Source organism: Leptonychotes weddellii, chromosome 9, assembly GCF_054177405.1.
Source record: "Leptonychotes weddellii isolate Sample4059 chromosome 9, ASM5417740v2, whole genome shotgun sequence".
Lineage (NCBI taxonomy): Eukaryota > Metazoa > Chordata > Mammalia > Carnivora > Phocidae > Leptonychotes > Leptonychotes weddellii.
This window is the reverse complement of record NC_138377.1, coordinates 96440897-96459664: the sequence shown is the minus strand read 5'-3', so window position 1 is coordinate 96459664 and position 18768 is coordinate 96440897. Positions and strand designations below refer to the sequence as shown.

General features: G+C 49.5%; 1 protein-coding gene across 3 annotated transcripts in view; it reads right to left on the bottom strand.

Moving 5' to 3' along the window:
• The window catches only part of CORO2B (coronin 2B), a 127330-nt gene that overhangs the window by 45606 nt on the left and 62956 nt on the right, over positions 1 to 18768 (bottom strand). For all 3 annotated transcript variants that reach the window (XM_081831316.1, XM_081831315.1, XM_081831314.1), the window contains one exon: positions 15868 to 16068. In XM_081831316.1, the coding sequence (XP_081687442.1) occupies positions 15868 to 16068 (201 nt within the window). The remainder of the gene's footprint in view (positions 1 to 15867; positions 16069 to 18768) is intronic.

Here is an 18768-nt window from a genome sequence, read left to right as displayed (position 1 = left end):
GACGTGAGCTGAAGGCAGACGCTTAATGACTGAGCCACCCAGGCACCCCAAGACTCCATTTTTAAGGGGGCAAGAAAATAGGCACACTTATACTTTGCTAGTGAGAATGTACATTGCTACAGTCTCAATGGGAGACAATTGGGTCAATATCTATAGAAATTTCAAAAGCACATAACCTTCCCCCTAATTTGTAAATTTTAAATAAGGAATATTTAAACCCAATAAAATACGGAAATCTTAGCTATACTACTCATCAAACTTCTACATATGTATACACTCATGCAACTACCACCACAGTCAAGATCTAGAACATTTCCATCATCCTAAAGGTTTTTCATGCCAACCCACAATGCAACCACTATTCTCACTTCCATCATCATACATCACTTCGCCTGTTCTTGAACTTCCAATAAGCAGAATCATACAATGTGCATGATTTTGTGTCTGGCTTCTTTGGCTTAATGTTTTTTATTTATTATCTATTTTTTAAAGATTTTATTTATTTATTTATTTATTTTTAAAGATTTTATTTATTTATTTATTTATTTTTAAAGATTTTATTTATTTATTTGACAGAGAGAGACACAGCGAGAGAGGGAACACAAGCAGGGGGGAGTGGGAGAGGGAGAAGCAGGCTTCCCGCCAAGCAGGGAGCCCGATGCGGGGCTCGATCCCAGGACCCTGGGACCATGACTTGAGTGGAAGGCAGACGCTTAACCGACTAAGCCACCCAGGTGCCCCGAAGATTTTATTTATTTATTTGACAGAGAGAGACACAGTGAGAGAGGGAACACAAGCAGGGGGAGAGGGAGAAGAAGGTTTCCATGGAGCAGGGAGCCTGATGTGGGGCTTAATCCCAGGGCCCTGGGATTATGACTTGAGCCGAAGGCAGATGCTTAACTGACTGAGCCACCCAGGAGTCCCTATTTATTATTACCTTTTAAAGATTTTATTTATTTATGAGAGAGAGAGAGAGCATGAGCAGTGGGGTAGGGGCAGAGGTAGAGGGGGAAGCAGACTCCCCACTGAGCAGGGAGCCTGATGTGAGGCTCTATCTCATGGTCCTGAGATCATGACCCAATCCGAAGGCAGACACTTAATGGACTGAGCCACCCAGGCGCCCCTGACTCAATGTGTTTTAAAGATTCATCATGCTGTTGTGGGTACCAGTAGTTAGCCCTTTTTATTGCTGCATACTATTCCATTTTATGAATCTACCACTGTTTATCCTGCTGATGGACATTTCGGTTGTGTCTAGTTTGGGGCTATTGTGAATAAAGCTGCTAAGAACATTCTTTTTTTCTTTTAAGATTTTATTTATTTATTTGACAGAGAGAGACACAGCGAGAGAGGGAACACAAGCAGGGGGAGCGGGAGAGGGAGAAGCAGGCTTCCCGCCGAGCAGGGAGCCCGATGCGGGGCTCGATCCCAGGACTCCGGGATCATGACTTGAGCCGAAGGCAGACGCTTAACGACTGAGCCACCCAGGCACCCCACTAAGAATGTTCTTTTACGAATCTTTTCTTGTGGATATACATAGTCATTTTTCTTGGGTTTAAACCTATGAGTGGGATTGCTTGGGTAGACATTTGTTTCACTGTATTAGAGACTCAGAACAGTTTTCTAACTTGCTGTAACATTTTACACTCCCACCAGCAAAGCAGGACAGTTCCAGTGGCTCCGCATCCTCATCAACACTTGAAGTTGTGAGTCTTTTAAATTTTGACCGTTCTAGTGAGTGTATGGTACTAACGCTTGTTTTAATTTGCATTTTCCTAGTGAGTAATGACCCCATGAAGTGCGAATAGGTCTAAACACGTAAAGAGATTTTCAGTCTCAGTCTTAATAAAAATGCTAAATCAAAACTACCCCTAGAAAGTAGCACCTCTCTGTAGGCTGATCGGCTTTTTGGATATTCACTTTTACACAATGCTCATCCAAGGCTTGCCTCTTTATTTTCACCCATCATATACTATGGACCCCGGTCCTCTGCCAGGAATATGCACTGAACATATTGCCCCCATGTCTGTGGTCTGCCTTTTTGCTTTCTTAGAAACATATTTTCTTTTTCTTTTTTTTTTTTTAAGATTTTATTTATTTATTTGACAGAGAGAGACACAGCAAGAGAGGGAACACAAGCAGGGGGAGTGGGAGAGGGAGAAGCAGGCTTCCCGCCGAGCAGGGAGCCCGATGCAGGGCTCGATCCCAGGACCCTGGGACCACGACCCAAGCCGATGGCAGACGCTTAACCGTCTGAGCCACCCAGGCGCCCCCTTTTCGCTTTCTTAATGGTATCTTTTGATGAGCAAAAGTTTTTAATTTTGATAAAGTCCAGATGGTCAGTGGTTTTTATAATTATTGCTTTCTGTGCCCTGTTAAGCAACCTCTGCCTACTACAATGTCAGGAAAAAATTCTCGTGCTTGTGTGTGCGTGTGTGTGTGTATGTGTGTGTTTCTTGGGAGAAATCACAAACCTCTTGAACCATCAATTCAATTTCTGGGCATTTATTCAGGAAAGACACCTGAGGAACTGTTACACTAGTTGCCTCCTGGTAAAAACACCAAAAACTGGAAGCTAGGGGGTGCCTGGGTGGCTCAGTCGGTTACGCATCCGACTCTTGATCTTGGTTCTAGGTCATGATCTCAGGGTCGTGGGATCGAGCGTCGCGTTGTCAGGCTCCAGTCACTCAGCAGGGAGTCTGCGTGACATTCTCTCTCCCTCCCCTCCCTGCTCCAGTGCACACACACTCTCTCTCAAATAAATAAATAAATCTTAAAAAAAAAAAAAAAGAAAGAAAACTGGAAGGTAGGTGTGAGAGGCAGACTCTTCACTGTATGTCCTTTGATTGCTTTTGAAGTTTAAACTATGTGAAGGTTTTACTACCTGAAAATAAGTACTTATGTACAGACAGATGTTATTCTAAATGGGTAAGACTTTCTGTCTGCAGATACTGGTGAGTAAGGGCAGTCCGGAGGGGGAAGGAGCCAGAGTGAAGGTGTGAAGGAGCTATTGCTATAGCTCCCAGGGGCTGTAAGCCCTCTCAGGATGGTCTCCAGCACTGAGCCCACGGTCCTATCTCTGTCGGTGCTGTTTCGGGGCACTTCACCTATCCCATTTCACTTAAACCTCATTCAGATCCCAAGGGGCAGTTTTAGGAAGATGTCTGTCGGACAAAGGAGGAGAGTGCAGCTCAGAGAGGTCAAGGAACTTGTCAGAGGTCACACAGCCATGAAGTAATCTAACTGGACCCAGGGCTGCGTATCTTCCCCTCTCCAGAACTCTCTCTAAGACCAGGGTGGAAAAAGGGAGGGTGGAAAGAGTTAAGCACCCAACAGTAAGCCACCGTGCTCTTCCCTGGCTCTTTCTCAGGCAGCCCCTCCCCCTCTCACCCAGGTTGCTGCCTGGCCTCGGGCCCCATCCGCCCCCCCCCCCCCCCCCCCCCCGCCTGCTGGCGGACTGCAGGAAGGAGGCACAGATGGTAGGCGAGGACGAGGCCCCCAGCCAGGCTCACCCAGCTGTCGCTTTGGAGAGCACCATGCATCTCCTCCTCCTCCTGCCTTGAACAATTGGGAGCTGGCCAGCCTGGCCCCAGCTGTTCCCTCTCTCTGGTCCAGGGCTCCTGCAGACCCACACTTCTGAGGCCTTTGTCTCTGGGGGGCCCAGTGGGGGGGGAGGGGAGAAGCATGACTCCCAGGACGTCAGAGCTGGACAAGATCTTAGAGGACGACGGGTCCAACGTCTCCTTTTACAGACGGGGAAACTGAGGCCCAGGAAGGCAAAGGGACTTGTCCAAGCCCACATAGAACCAGGCAGGGAAGTCCAGTTTCCTCACTGCCAGCAAAGCTTAGGATTTAGCGGGGAGGGGTGCTCAGGCAGGTTCCATTGGTCCTCCAGACCAAGCTTCCCGCAGAGCAGTTCTACTCATCCTGATTTTATACACTGATCGTCTACTTGTGACTTTATTTCAGGGGTCTTTATCTGGGTCTACAGACTTTTTAGGTCTGTGAGCTTGGATAGGAGAGAAATTTCACTAGCTTCTGACTGAAATTTAATATTTCTTTTGTTTATAAATGTAGGCAACAAATCCCAGTAAGATTAGCTGAACCTGGGACTTTTTCATCAATAATCACAGGTATTTTCAGATCACAGTATTCTGTTATTGCTGCCCAGAAATAAGGATTTTACTCAGCACTGTTTTGAAATTACCATACTCACTAGGCCCTCCACTTTGATCATGTTACTTAATGCATTAATATAAAAGCACAGATAATACTATACCACAATTCTGGTATACATTTTGGTAACTATATTTCAACATAATTGGTTTCTTTTCTAATCCTGTTTATCTTATTTTGTGTGATTAGAATTGTTATTCTCTGAAGGGGTCCATGGGCTTATCCAGATTGCCCCCCCTTAACAGTTAAGAACCTGCTTTACTTGGGGTGCTTGGGTGGCTCTGTCGGTTAAGTATCCAGCTCTTGGTTTCAGCTCAGGTCATGATCTCATGGGTTGTGAGATCGAGCCCTGCATCGGGCTCTGCACTCAGAGAGGAGTCTGTTTCTCTCCCTCTCCCTCTGCCCCTCCTCCCACTCTCTCTCTCTCAAATAAATAAATAAATCTTAAAAAAAAAATGAAGAACTTTTTATTTGGACAAAATGTACCAGTGTTAAAAACCAAAGTTTGACAAATTTTGTGCCATATCTGTTACGTCAGAAAACAAAGATTGGGGCTGAAGTCACCAGAGACAAAGGAGTAAGCTGGAGGGTTGGGGGCTGGCGCCCCGGGTGGGGAGTCCATGGGCACGCCCTGTACCAGGTGCCCTTTCAAGCTTTATGTGACACCTCACTGAATCCTCACAATGGCCTTGGGGTTGAGACTTAGCATTTCTTCCATTTTGCAGCTGAGGAAACTGAGGCACAGAATATTAGGTATTAGCCCAAAGCACATGGCTAGTGAACGGTGGAGCCGGGATTGGAATCTAGGCACACGATGCCAGAGCCTTCCTGCCTCATCACTGGGCGTCTGCCTCCCTGTCCGGGTAGATGGAAGCTTCTCATAGAAAGTCCCCAAGGTGTTGCTGCTGCCTGGTCGCTTCTCTTGGTTGGGGGGGAGGTGCGTGGGGAAATGAGATTCTGAAGGTTTTGCGGCCCCAGCTGATCCTCTGACACATAGGGCACCAACTAGTGTGCAGCCTTGACCAAGTCCCTAGCCCTCTCTGGGCCTCAGTGTCTCCATCTATAAAACGCAGGGTTCCAAGCACGGTCGTCCCTACCTGCCCCCTCCCGTGTTCAGATGACCCACTTGGAAACTTAGGCGTGGGTTGCCTAGCAACTGAAATCAAGGTCTTGGCTGAGTGGAATAGAAAGGGGGGAGGACGGGCTAGCACCATGTGATGCTAATGCCACAAAGCCATCTCTTGGTGTTTTGGGTTTTGGTTTTTTTTTTTAAGATTTTATTTATTTGAGAGAGAAAGAGAGAGAGAGAGAATGAGCGGGAGGAGGGGCAGAGGGAGAGGGAGAAGCAGGCTCCCCACTGTTCAGGAAGCCCGACAAGGGACTTGATCCCAGGACCCTGAGATCATGACCTGAGCTGAAGGCAGACACTTAACCGACTGAGCCACCCAGGTGTCCCTATCTTGCGTTTTAAGAGGCTGAGTGCTGTGACCTATCCCTGCACCTTAAGGTGACCTGGCCCTTTAAGAGCCTTGAGATGGAGCTGGGGGCAGGGACTTTAGGAAGGCCACCCTAATAAGAAAACTTCCCTTCCCTTAGCCGAAAACTAAATCGGGCTTGGAGTTTCTCAGGCAAGGCAAACACACATTCATTGTTCCAGAAGCTGCCATGAGAAGGACCAGTTAGGAGGGGTCTTGGTCCTCAGGGTCCCATTGGCCCCCTGGGGAGATGCCCTGTTTCAAGCCAGGCTACCTTAGCTCCATTCCCTACCCCGGCCCTCCTGTACCCTGTATCACTTTTGCTCCTTGAAGTGTCGGGAGTCCATGGACACTGGAGGAGGGAGCTCCAGGAGCTGTGCCCTCACCGCCCCAGACCTCAGAGAACAGGCAAGTTCCTCTCCAGGGCTTGGGGATGGCTGTCCTGGGTAAACCGATCTCCTGGGCCGAAATCTTCCTACTAGCCACACATTCCTTTGGGTCTCAAGGCTTTGGTCTCCTTAAATCTCGCCCTAACCTTAACCAGAGGAAATTCCCTTGGTGAAGGGAAGCCACTGTCGCCACCAATTCCTCGGTAGGTCTGATATGAGACTCTGGCAAGGACTCCTGGGAAAGGGCCCCAAGGGCATCTGGGGGCTCCCTGCAGCCTTGGTAGGATGCTTCTCTTTGGGGTCAGGATTTCTCAGGGGTACAACTTGGTGCTGAGACCATGTGATCACTGGAGGGTCCTCCGACTCTGGCATCGTGTCAACTCAAGGCTGGAACTGGGGCACTGGGGAAGTGGGCGGGGGGGGGGGGGCAAGGGCTATGGGGACTGCGAGGCCTCAGGCAGGCTCAGAGCACAGAATCTCAAACTCGCACCCACCCAGCGGTCCTGTGCTCGGATCCGAGCCAGCTAGACTCCAGAGAGCCCCTGTCCCGATCCCGATCCCCAGCACCTCTTCTCCCCGTGATGTGAAGCATAGGATAGCAGTTCTGATAGAACTGCAAGTTATGATAGAAGGGGATTATAGCAGTTATGATAGCTGTTTATTGAGCCTCTGCTGTATACGAGACACCACGGTAAACCTTTCCATGCCTTATCTCATTTAACCCTGGCAGACAGGGGGACTCCAGGTAAGCACCAGGCTAAGAGGTGCACGATCAGCCACCAAAATGTGCCCAGACTCCCCCCCAAATTCCCCCTCCCGCAGGCATTCCCATCAGTCCCATCCGTGTGCCCCTGCATCGCCATCCCCAGGCCCTTTGGGGCACAAATGACGGGGCTGTGAGTGCCTTCCTCTCTACAGTGCTCAGTGACTGTAGCAAGCGAGACAGTTCTAAGAAGGCCAGAGACAAGGCTCCTCCTTGCTGGCTGCAGGCTGGGGAGCCCACGGGCTATTTCTGGGCCTGGGTGGACCAAGGAAGAGGAAGGAGTGGGCAAAAGCCCTTGTCCCCACCAAGCCCCTGCTTCCTGAACACACACTGTGTGCCCGGCAATGGGCTGAGGGCTTGTTTAACCACTGCGGCCCCCTGAGCAACAAGAATCTTATTATTTCACAAATGGAGAAAGCGAGGCACAGTGAGTGTACTTGCCCCAGGGGGTCACAGCCACTCCACTTCCATGGAGTTATGATTTCTAAAGACGTGGGAGGCTCCAGGCCTGAGAAGGAACACAGAGAGCAGATCCAGCTATCTGGCAGATTGGTCTGGCGTCCAGGCTGGTGCCTCGGGGTGGGGTGGGGTGGGGTGGGGTGGGGTGGGGGGAGTGGGTTAGGCCCATGGCCCAAGTTCACAGCCTCACTGGCTGTGCTCAGAATGAAGCCAGGGAGACAGCTCCGCAGCGGCCCTGACCCAAGGCAGAGGGATGGATTATTTGACCTCTCAGGATATTTACCAGTCAGGCTGCCTCCCCTGATCCCTGTACCTCAAATCCAGAGGGTCCCATCCCATAACCGTGAACTAAAATAAGGGAGCAATACTTCCATGTCTGCTTAAGAGCATGCCTTCACTTTTCTCAAAAATAAGCAGTCATTCTTCCAAAAAAGGGAAAAACACAAAGCAAGGCTGTCAATCTCGGCCCTCAGACAAATGGAACGAAGTTGTGACTTCTCTCTCAGAGCACAATTCTTCCCCCCTTTTCCCAAAGTCACTTACTGTACATTCAGGCTGTCACAGGCTTTGAGATGCAAATTGCACCAAGCGGAAGGCAGCTTGAAGAACAAAGAACGATTGAGGAAAGATCTGAAAAATGGATTTGGAAAAGACTCTTTGAATTCCCCCCAGAGAGGGGGAGACCTGTCTGCAGAGGGGAGCAGGGATGGAGATTTGGGGCTTTTCCATGGGAGCCAGCAGGATTGAGGAACTCAGTGCTGAGGCAGGCAGTGATAGGGAGAGGGAGTGTTCCAGAAATCTGGAATGGAAGCAAAGGCTTCAGGGGAGCAGAAAGTCTGATTTTTACTACAGTCTTCAGCACTGAGCTAGGCACTCATTTCTGGTCCTTCTTTTATGATCAGGCCATCAAACATACTGTGAGTCATGGAGCGAATGGGTCTGCCAACTTCTGGGGTCGATTCCAGAGTAAGAGCAGCTGGGCCGGCAATACTGTTCTAAGGGCTTTAGGGGTGAGGGTGCAGCCCCCTCTTGAGGCTGGGAAGCCCCCCGCAGGGCACCGCACTGTCCCTAGGGCCTGCAGGAGAGGGGCTCCCAGGACAAGCAGAGAGATGGGGCATGGGAGCCTCGGGACCTGGCCTCAGGTCAGCTCGGATCCGAGCACAGGACTTGCTGAGCACCTACTGTGTACAGGCCTTGTACAAGTCAGACACGTTCCCCACCCTCAGGGCTCTCAGGCCAATCAAAGCAACTCACTGAAGCACAAACTCCTGAAGTTTTGGTCTTGTTTGCACTTGGTCGAGTTTACTGCTGTATCCCTGGTCTTGGAACTGGGACTGAAGTATAGTAAGTGCTCAATAAACATCTGTTGAATGGCTGGGTGGGTGGGTGGGTAGTTGGATGGGTACACCAACAGCTTAGGACATAATGAAGCATTTAGGAAGTAGCCTAATAGCGGCAGTCACAGACTGTCTCTGGGCAGGTACTGGGATGGCGAAAGCTTCATGGAGCTGGCCTCGTTTGAGTTGGGCCTTGAGGGATGAGAAGGAGCCATTCTTGTATTCGGCGCAGTGCCTACCAGCGCACTCGTGAGGACATATTTGAACAAAACGGTGTGGGAGGGGAAGGGACCACCAGAGCTAAACTGAACGAGAGAGAGCGTGTGGCCCAGCCCTATCATTTTGCAGAAGGGAAGACTAAGGCATAGGAAGGTTAAGTGACTCACCCGAGGTCACACAGCAACTAAGTGGCAAGGCAGAGATTCAAGCGAGGTCTGTCGGCTTCTAGAGCCTGATCTCTTAGCCCCTGTCCTGTGCTGCTGTCCTGCTCCAGGGCTCTGCTCTCCTCGCTGAGATGCCTTGTGGAGTTTTGCTCCCATTCCTGTTCAAGCTCGCCTGTACCATCCGCCCCTGCAGGGCTGGGGTGATGGGGAACACCTGCCCAGCCCCGGTTAGGCCTCCCACCCTTGAACACCGAAGACAGGACAAAAAGCAAGAGAGGCCACACTGATTGGGTTGAGGGAACAAGAATACAGCACCCCAGGCCCAAGTCGAAGGGAGAAATGTTCTGCCACCAGGTCACTAAGACTCAGCTTGCACAAGGGTTAGAAGTGACTCCCCCCTGGAGACTAAGCATAACATCCCAATCCCAGAATCAGGTTATTTTGCACAATAGCCAGCTAAATCCGAACATAAATTAACCAGGGTCCCCGTTCCCGGAGAATGTAATAATGCCCAATCATTTTGAACGGCTGGCAGGGAGCCGTTAAGACGGGCACATTCAAAAGCTTCCTGCACACAACCATGGGGTTGGTTCTGTGAGCAAGACATATGTAGGCAGGACCCTCTCAGGAAACTCCCACCTGCCTGGCCCACCAATGGGTGTCCTCTGAGCCTCTCAGAGACCAGGCCGGATGTAACTTGGGTCCCCAGTGCCCGGTACGGGGCTGGGTGCTCAGTCCATGACTCAGTCCGCTGACTGAAGGAAGGACGCCATCTTGTCTGGCTTCTGCTCCAAGACACCTCTCTCCATCTCTTCCTGCCAACTGAAATTGTTGCTTCAGGCCTTCAGAGCAGAAGCTTCCCGCAGAGTCTAGGAAATACCCGTTCTCCTGGCTTCCAGCAGGGATGGACAAATGGTGTTGGCATATCAGAGGAGCTCATAAAGTACTGGTTGAATTAATGTCCAAGGAAGTCCTTGGAGACCTTCAAACAACAGCAGTAACGATACAAGGCACATCTCCAGTCATCCTCTGCCTAATCCTCTGGAAGGTGGACAGGCCCGTTGCTGGGAGAGCCCTGGCTTTAAATTCTGCCACTTGTGGGCTGGGCAATCTCAAAGGAGTCACCTGACTTCTCCAAGCCTCTGTTTCTTCATCTGTAAAGTGGGGAGAATAACTATATCTTCATCCTGGGACTTGAGGTGAGATTCAAAAGCAGTAAGACTCTCAAAGACGTTAAGACTCTCAAAATCTGTCCTGCTGATTCTAGGGCACAGCCGGGACTGAGAACCGCTGGGCCACGGGGACAAGCCCGACTCCTGATGTCCAGGCCAGGTCTCATTCTTCTTCTACCAGGTGCCAGTAGGGCTACTGGGTAGCTGCCTAAAGCTTCGGTGGGCAAGGCTCTGCTCCCAGCTCTGGCCTTCCCACGGCCCGGATCTGGAGGCGGCAGGCAGCCCGGGTGGAGGGCGGCAGGAAAGGGGCGGCGCACCTGGGGAGGCCCAAGTGGTTAATCAGGCCGCTGGGCACAGTGCCTGGTCTCTGGAATATTCATAAGGCCCCTCCAGCTGTGCCAGGCAATCAGGGTGCTGATTGCTCCCCCATCTGCAGCTTAACATTCCACTCCAGAGAGGAGAGAGCTAGCGGCTGAATGTTAACTAGGGAAACAACAGGCCCCGGCCTTCCCAGGCCTTCCCAAGAGCAGCCCGAACGAGAGCCCCGGGGAAGACAAGTGCCCTTCTTCAAGACCAGCCAGCCAGCCGGAGCGTTTCTGTTCACCAGCGTCAGGGGCTCTGCAAAGAGCCGCGCCTTCGGAAAGCAGGAAGCTGGCCTCAGGTCCGGCTCCCGCGCTGACCCACGGGAGGCCCGTCTCCCCAGCCTTGGTTTCCCCAACTGTGAAATGCGGATGGCTCAACCCACCACCCAGGAGGACCGAGTGTCAGATTTTGTTGGATTTGAGCACTGTGCAAAGGCAAAACATCCGCACGGATGTCGTTTGGAGTCTCTGTGGATGTGCCTCCCAGCTCGGGGAAAACTTTTCCATCACAAATGTTGGCATCTTAGGCAAAGCCGGCTTCGAGGGAACCTGCACAAAGGGACAGCTGGAGCCTCCCTCCGAAGGCTCAGTCTCAGGGCAGGGATCTGGGGATCCCGGGTAGTGCTATTCTCATTTGGCCTGAACCTCTCAGAGAAGCAAGAAGGGAAATGGGAAGGACACCTGATAGCAGACGGAACAATTCAGAAAAGAACAACAACAGCAGACAATGTTCTGTGGCTTCCAGTTGGCTCGGGGAAAATCGCCTGGAGTCATTTGGTGTAGGGACAAAAGTGCATCCCCAGGAGTCCACAGCTCATAATAAACACTCAAAGCAATGATTAGGATCCGCTAAGAAAGGGCCAAAATCTTTTCGGTGTTTGTACTGAAAAACACAGGAAGCTGTTTGTAGAGAGATTTCTATCAAACTGAGGGAAAAGAACCTGGCGCTAAAATAATAGAACCTTCTTCCTAGAAAACTGGCCAACGCGGAACAGCTCATCTCTACTGCTGACCGATAATAAGCGGGTTCTGATTTTGGCATTACTTTTATGGTTGGTAAGCCCTGTCCCCAGACCAGCTGGGCTATGCCTGTTGGCTCGACGTGGCCACCGTGGGCAGGACATGGCAGGCCTCTGCCCTGATTCCTAAGGAGCCACTCTTTGGGTGTGGAACCTTGCTCCACATGGTCTCAGACACCCAAACTAAGTGAATCCCCCGGATCAAAGAGTTGCCTCACCCACCCACCCCACTGCCACCCCTCGCGCTCACTGTCTTGTTAGCCTTTTCACCAGCAAGCTCTTAAGCGTGTGTAACTCTGGGAGAAAACATTTGCAACAAACATAATGGAGGGCTGAACTGAGCTCTTCTCTATAGCCTCTCAAACCTCAGGGGCTCCCTCTTTACGTCAACAAATTGCTTTTATTGTTTTTTTTCTGAAATACAAAACATTAAGTGTTCACCTAAAAAAATTAAGAAGCTATAGCTATGGAAAAAGAAGAAAATGAAAGAAACTTCATGATCCCAATACTCGGAAATAACCATTATTATCCTTAGGTGTATGTTCGCCCAGTCTTTTCTGGATGATAGATAGAAATTTTCTTTTTTTTCTTTTTAAAAGATTTATTTATTTATTTGAGAGGGGGCGGGGGAGAGAGAGCACATGCGAGCAGGGGAGGGGCAGAGGAAAAGAATCTTAGGCGGACTCCCAGCCGAGCATGGAGCCCAACGCAGGGCTCGACCTCATGACTCCGAGCTCATGACCTGAGCTGAAACCAAGAGTCTGACACTTAACCGACTGAGCCACCCAGGTGCCCCACATAGGAATTTTCTAATGGGATTAATTATATTTTATTATATTTTACCTTTTTACCTTAACAGTATGTCATAAAATTTTCTCTCATGAAATATTCCCCTGCATCAGTGGTTCTCAAAGTGTGTTTGGGGGTCCCTGGGGGTTCCCAAGACTTTCAGGGATTCTGTTGGGTTGAAACAATATTCCTAATAATACTAGGACGTTATTTGCCTTTTCACTGCCATTCTCTTAGGAGCGTACAGTGGAGTTTCCAGAGGCTGCGTGCATGGTATTAAAAAGGCTGAATGCAAAAGTAAACACGCAAGTCTTCTTATATATACATATATAACATGCAAATCTTCTATTAAGCCAGACTAACTTAAAGAGATTTACAAAAGGGTAAAACAATGCCTTTCTTCTCATTAATTTTTTGTGTTTTGGAAAATAGTTATTTTTCATAAAAATGTTTTTTGGGAGAACATGAAATGGGTTCGTTAAAGTTTTTTTTTTTAAGATTTTATTTATTTATTTATTTATTTGAGAGAGACAGAGAGAGCGCTTGCACACATGTGTGAGGTGGGAGGGGCACGGGGAGAGGGAGAGAATCTCAAGCAGGCTTGGTGCTAAGTGCGGAGCCCAAAGTGGGGCCAGATCCCACAACCCCAAGATCATGACCGGAGCCAAAGTCAGGAGTGGGATGCTCAACCGACTGAGCCACCCAGGCGCCCCTGATGTTATTTTAAATGAATTAACAAATAGATATTTTTTAAAATCCTTTTTTTAAATTTTGATTATGCCAAATATTGATATAGAACCCATCTAAGTAAAAGCTCTTTGGCATCCTCAATACTTTTAAAAAGTGTAAAATGATTCTGAGCTGAGCACTTGGGAACAACTGTTCTACATCATCAATTTTGATGACTGCTTAGTATCCCTTTATGTGGACGTCCCCTAATTCTTTCACACATTTCCTTATTGATAGACCTGCAGGTTGCTTCCAATTTGCATTATTATAAAAGTGCTGCACGAACCATCATGCACTTATATAAAGTGAAAATCTATTGGATTCAGAGAAAACAACAGAAACCAACTGCTAGAGTGAGCTATCACCCCCGGTCCCTAGCACTCAAATTAAACACAATGTATCACAAAATGTGAACAAATAAAGTTGAAAAGCTCTGTATGCATTGGCCATATACGCATGTGTTCAAATACACTGTTTATCTCTATGCAGAGTCTCACACTCTGTAGAGTACCTTTTTCCCTGCTGTCCCTGAAATGTTTACAAAATCTGATCATATTCTAGACTAGTGCCACTGATAATATAAAACTCTTTGATACCATTACAGAAACTGAGAAGAAGAGTTTCAAAACTTTTAAGCAATTTGAGAGAGAAACTTTATCTCTGTAGAAAATAAATTGTAAAAAAAAAAATGGAGTACTAAAAAATGTTACAAACATTTTGGGTATACTTGAGAATATTTCTGTTGGATAGATTTCTAGAAGTGGAATTGCTAAGCCAGGGGACATGCGCATTTACATGTTAATAGCTAGTGCCAGGTTACCTGTAAATTTGATGTAAATACACCAAGAATGTATTTGGGCACCTGCTCTCTCACACACTCAGTGATACCAAAGATACTCTTTTAAATCTTTTCCTATTTTAGTAGGTTAAAAGACTTATTTTCATCTTTTGTGAACTGCTTATTCATATCCTTTGCCTGTTTTTTTTTTTGTTGTTGTTTTTTTTACAGGGTTCTTTTGCTTATTGGTTTTTCTGGAACGCTTATCTATTTTGGACATGGATCTTTTTGTCTGTATCAGTTATGGGGTTTGCTTTTAAGTTTCCGTACATGTCTTACTGTAGTATAGAAATTTTACCTTTTTAAAAAATTTGTTCTAATCTATTAATCATTTCCTTTATGGTCCTGGGATTCTTGTCTTGTTTAGAAAGCCTTTCCTCATTGCATGATTTAAAAAATACTCTCTTTTCCTATAATATACTTGTAGCTTTTCTTTTTCTTTTCTTCTCTCCTTTTTTCTTCTTTCTCTTTTCTTTTAATGTTTAGACCTTTAACACATCTGGAATTAATCGTTGTTACAGCGTGAGGTCCTGGCTATTGACCTTTGTAAGCCACACAGTGGGGTATCACAGGGTGCCAGCAATGGACTTGAGCCCCTGTATGGACCAACCCACACGTGGCTGGGGACCTGCTGTGGCTGGAGCTTAGCTGGTCCCCAAGGTAGACAGGTATCTGAGCCCATCTGGTTTGAGAGGGGAGACAAGCTACATTTCAGAATCCTTCCGAATGTGTTAGAGCTGCTGTGGGCATTTATAGGCCAAGGCCATGAGCAGAGCTAATAGATTTTCCCAGGAAAATACGCAAACATCTTTAACATGCTATGTGGTTCACGAGGAGCTTCCATGTCTACCATCCCACTCCATGCCAACATCACGCATGCAGACGGAGGATTCAGCATCCTCGTTTTACTATTACACGAAGATAAGGTACAGAGAGGGTAAGTGACATGCCTAAGATCAGATGGCTGGCAAGTGGCAGAGCCAACTAGAACCCAGACCTCCTGCCACCCAAGGCCATGGCTCCTCAGACCTCTCTGTCCATCGGGCTCTGTCCTCAGACCTCTTGGTGTCACTGCGGCTGTGCCCCCTTTGGTGGGAGGGAGGCTATGGCCTAAGGCTTTCTCAAATCTGTGTTCTCCCACTGTGGATAGGAGAGACTGGAAAAATCCATCCTCCACCACCAGCTGACGGTAGATTTCGAGAACTAAGGCTTCCTTCCGCATGTACCTCCTCCTCCCCTGAGCGGTTTGGCGGAGGGTGGGAGTGGAGATGAGTCAGGCCGGGAAGGGAGAGCTCAGCCATAAACAAGCGAGACTGACAGCGAGCACTTTCCCTGAGGCGCGTGACCTCCCACGGGCCTCCAGGGACTCTGCCTGAATGCAGAGCTTCAAAATTTCATGATCTAGGCTTTGCAGATTTAATTTGCTATATTCACAAAGGCAGCCACAGAAGGGGGAAAACCTTTAGCTAGGAAGTGGGGATGAGAGGGAAGGTAAATTATTTCCAGCCTCTCAGTGGGGAACTCGCTATGTTTTTTTAATGAGTGTGTAATTTCTGCAGATGCCCCGTGTGCCTATGGCTGGGTCTTCATCCCTTCCAGCTCCGCACCAAAAAGGACAACCCAGGACACAGAATTGCGGAGGGGGGATCCGGTCTTGGAGATCACCTGGAGATCAGATGTTCCAATCCCGAGTGTTAATGGGAGCCCCATGTATCCGAAGGGAAGTGACTTGTCCAACTGCAATCTTTGGGGAAGTTTTGGGAACAGATCTCAGGTCTGCTGGATCCTGGCCTGCGCTTGTTCTGGAGAATCTCAGGAAAACACTGGGGAGGGCACAGCCACTGGACACATGATGAGACAGTAAAAGAGTGGGGGGCGGGCACAGAGAGAAACGGAGGCTACAATCCCAACAGTGCCCAAGGAGGGCTTCTCCCTGCTCTGGACAGCTGCCGGGGCTAGGGAGGTGCGGGTCCTACCTGCTCCAGGGGGATGACCAGGAAGGAGCCACCTCCCGCGCTCTCGGTGACAATGGCCAGGAAGCGGGCGTTGACAGCACAGAAGTGGTTATCGTGCACATTTTTCGTGATGGGGATACCATCGAAGCAGTGCTCCCGGTTGGCCACCTTCCCGTAGACGTTCCGGAACTTGGAGCTACGGTACTGTGGACGCCAGGACATCTGTGAGGGACCAGGAGAGACAAGGGTCAGGCAGGTCACTGCTTCCGGAAGGGCCTGGGCTGGGCACCGGCGGGGAAGGAAGTGGAGAGAGGGGAGGAAGCCTCCAAGAATGCCAGGCCCTCTGTGGGCCCGGCCCTGTGCTAGGGGACAGGACAGACAACTCTCCTGTTGTCTCCTACCGCATCTCGGGACAGAACTCATACATTTCCTGCCTTTGGTGCACACTCCCATCGCGCTTCCAGAAAACATGGAAGGTCCTTTCACTTGCTAGGGACATGGCATGTGACAGAGCAGACCACCCCCCCAACAACACGTATGGGAAGCCTCCTGCATATCAAAGACTGTGCTCAGTTCAGTATGGGAGGTACAGACAGAGGAGGCTGGGAGGCCACGAAGACAAAGAACACTGCTGTTGGTGAGGACGGGGGGGATGTCCCCCTTTCTGTGCAGAGACAAACAACCATCCATTATCATCACTCCTCTGATTCTCTCTAGAGCTTCTAATCCACAAATGCACCCTCAGAAATCTCTTAGTCCTATATATCATCATCATCATCATCATCATCATCAGGCACAGAGAGGTTAAGTCACTTGTCCAAGGCCACACAGCTCATAAGTAGAGCCCTGAATACAGGTCTCCTGACTGGAAATCTGAGACTCTTTCCTGTGTCAGAATACCCTTTGGAGCAAGGTTTCTCAGTGTGTGGTCTAAGGATCACCTGTGTCAAAATCATCTGAGCCTTGCATGTTGTTTGTGAGAAATGCTGATCCCTGGGTCCTGGTCCAGATCTACTGAACCCAATATTTGGGGGATGGGGCCAGAAATTAACATTTTAATTCTGCTTTTCTCCTACCTGCAGGAAATGCCCAGTGAAACAGAAGTGCGTTGAAGTTTGAGAGCCCAACCCCCTCTCTACCCGCCATCGATAACACAGGTTCCAACCAAGCAACCAGTTGGCCCCTACTGCATGCGTGTTCCATGCCATGCAGCCGAGAACAGAGATGTGCACGAGGGGGACTGGAGGACCGAGTGGGCAGCCCACGATGGAGTCCAGCTTTGCTACAGGATGGCGCCTCCTAAAGGGAAGCCCTACAAATGGTCACCTTCACAGACGGAACCCGAGTAGGTGTTGTCCTGGTAGACGTGTCTCCAAGTGCGACAGGCCACCCGCCAGTACCCAGCCAGGGCCTAGCATACAACTAGAGCTCAACAGCACTTTGTAAATGAATACGCTGCTGGCCCAACTTTGCCATGGCCAATGCCTTCCCCTTCCTGCCAACTCTCCTGTTGTCTCCTACCGCATCTCGGGACAGAACGAGGCAAGGGTGATTTCCCTACAGGAAATTTCCACGGGAAGGAAAAACAAAAGGAAGCACCACTACGGAATCAAGACACCAACTCTGAGAATCTGAAAACAAAACTTTGCATTTGATTTAAATAAAGCCAGAAGCCCAGCCGCAAAGTTCTCTTCATTGAAGGAAGGAGTTCAGATCCAATAAGGAGGTTCTCGGAGTGGCGGGGAGGGATTTCTCACCTGCAGACAAATCCTCTTCCCACCAGCCCCCCGGGGGTCCCCCACCCCCACCTTCTCCACTGCCCGGGGTCACTGTGCACCCTGCCAAGGGACTTCTCCCTGCTTTCCCTGCTCACCACTCCTCCCTCCCTCCCCACCTCGGCCCACACCGCCACCCACTCCAATCTGCCTGCTCTGGTCCCTGCCCAGGTCTACCAGGACTACTCAGGACAAAGTCCTGCTGGACATGGACGGGAGCCTGGTCAGCACTGCTGGCTGCATGACCTCACGCAAGCCCCTTGCACATTCAGGGCATCAACTCCGCATCAGGATTACATCAGCGATGCCCAGGGTGGGGTCCCACATGCTCACTCGCGATCCCCTTACACGGTACAGAGATGAAGTGTTTAATTTTAGTAGTTAGGTGTTTATTTTAATTTGCATTAGAAATAATAAAACTTGCATGCCAAATCCATGATTTCATAGATATTACTGCTAATAAGGCTAAATTAAAAAATAATGAATCAAATACAAAAAATACAGTATGAAAAATATAGCATAGACCTGGCAAAAATTCAATCTGATATGGGAGTGCTAGGAATTGCTCTGTTCCTTCCAGGTAGAACATTCTAGATTCCACAGTTCCCACGAAAGAGAAATTCTACCTCCTATTCTTTGTTGGTGCATTCCCAGCCCAGAAAGCCTTTACGCCTCTTCCCTGCCCAGCCCACCCTTAGCCTTGAGGGCCCAACTCAGCTTGACTCCACAGCCCCAGACTCCTCAGAGCCCCTGGACAGCCAGCACCTCTCCCTCAGGGACTAGTCTCCACTGTGTTCCCGGCTCTCTCTTCCCGGGAAGATAGTCTCAGCTTCATGACAGCAGGTGGTGACCCCAGGGCCTCTGAGCTGGACTGCAGACTGGTCTCTGCTCTTCCTGAGCAGCCCACATGAGTCCCAGATGCCATGGGGAGACCTGCTGGGCACCCAGCCCCTGACAGGTCCAGCCCCTCTCCAAAGGGAGCCCCCCCACCCAGGGGGAGACAGCTGGTGTGGTTCAGCCTCCCCCAGCACACAAGGCTCGGGGAGCCACTTCCTAGCCCACATCTGGTGAGCCGGACAACAGTTTCTCTTTCCACTGCAAGCACAGCTCCTGGCCTGGCACCTGGGATGGGCTGAGCCAGGCCTGT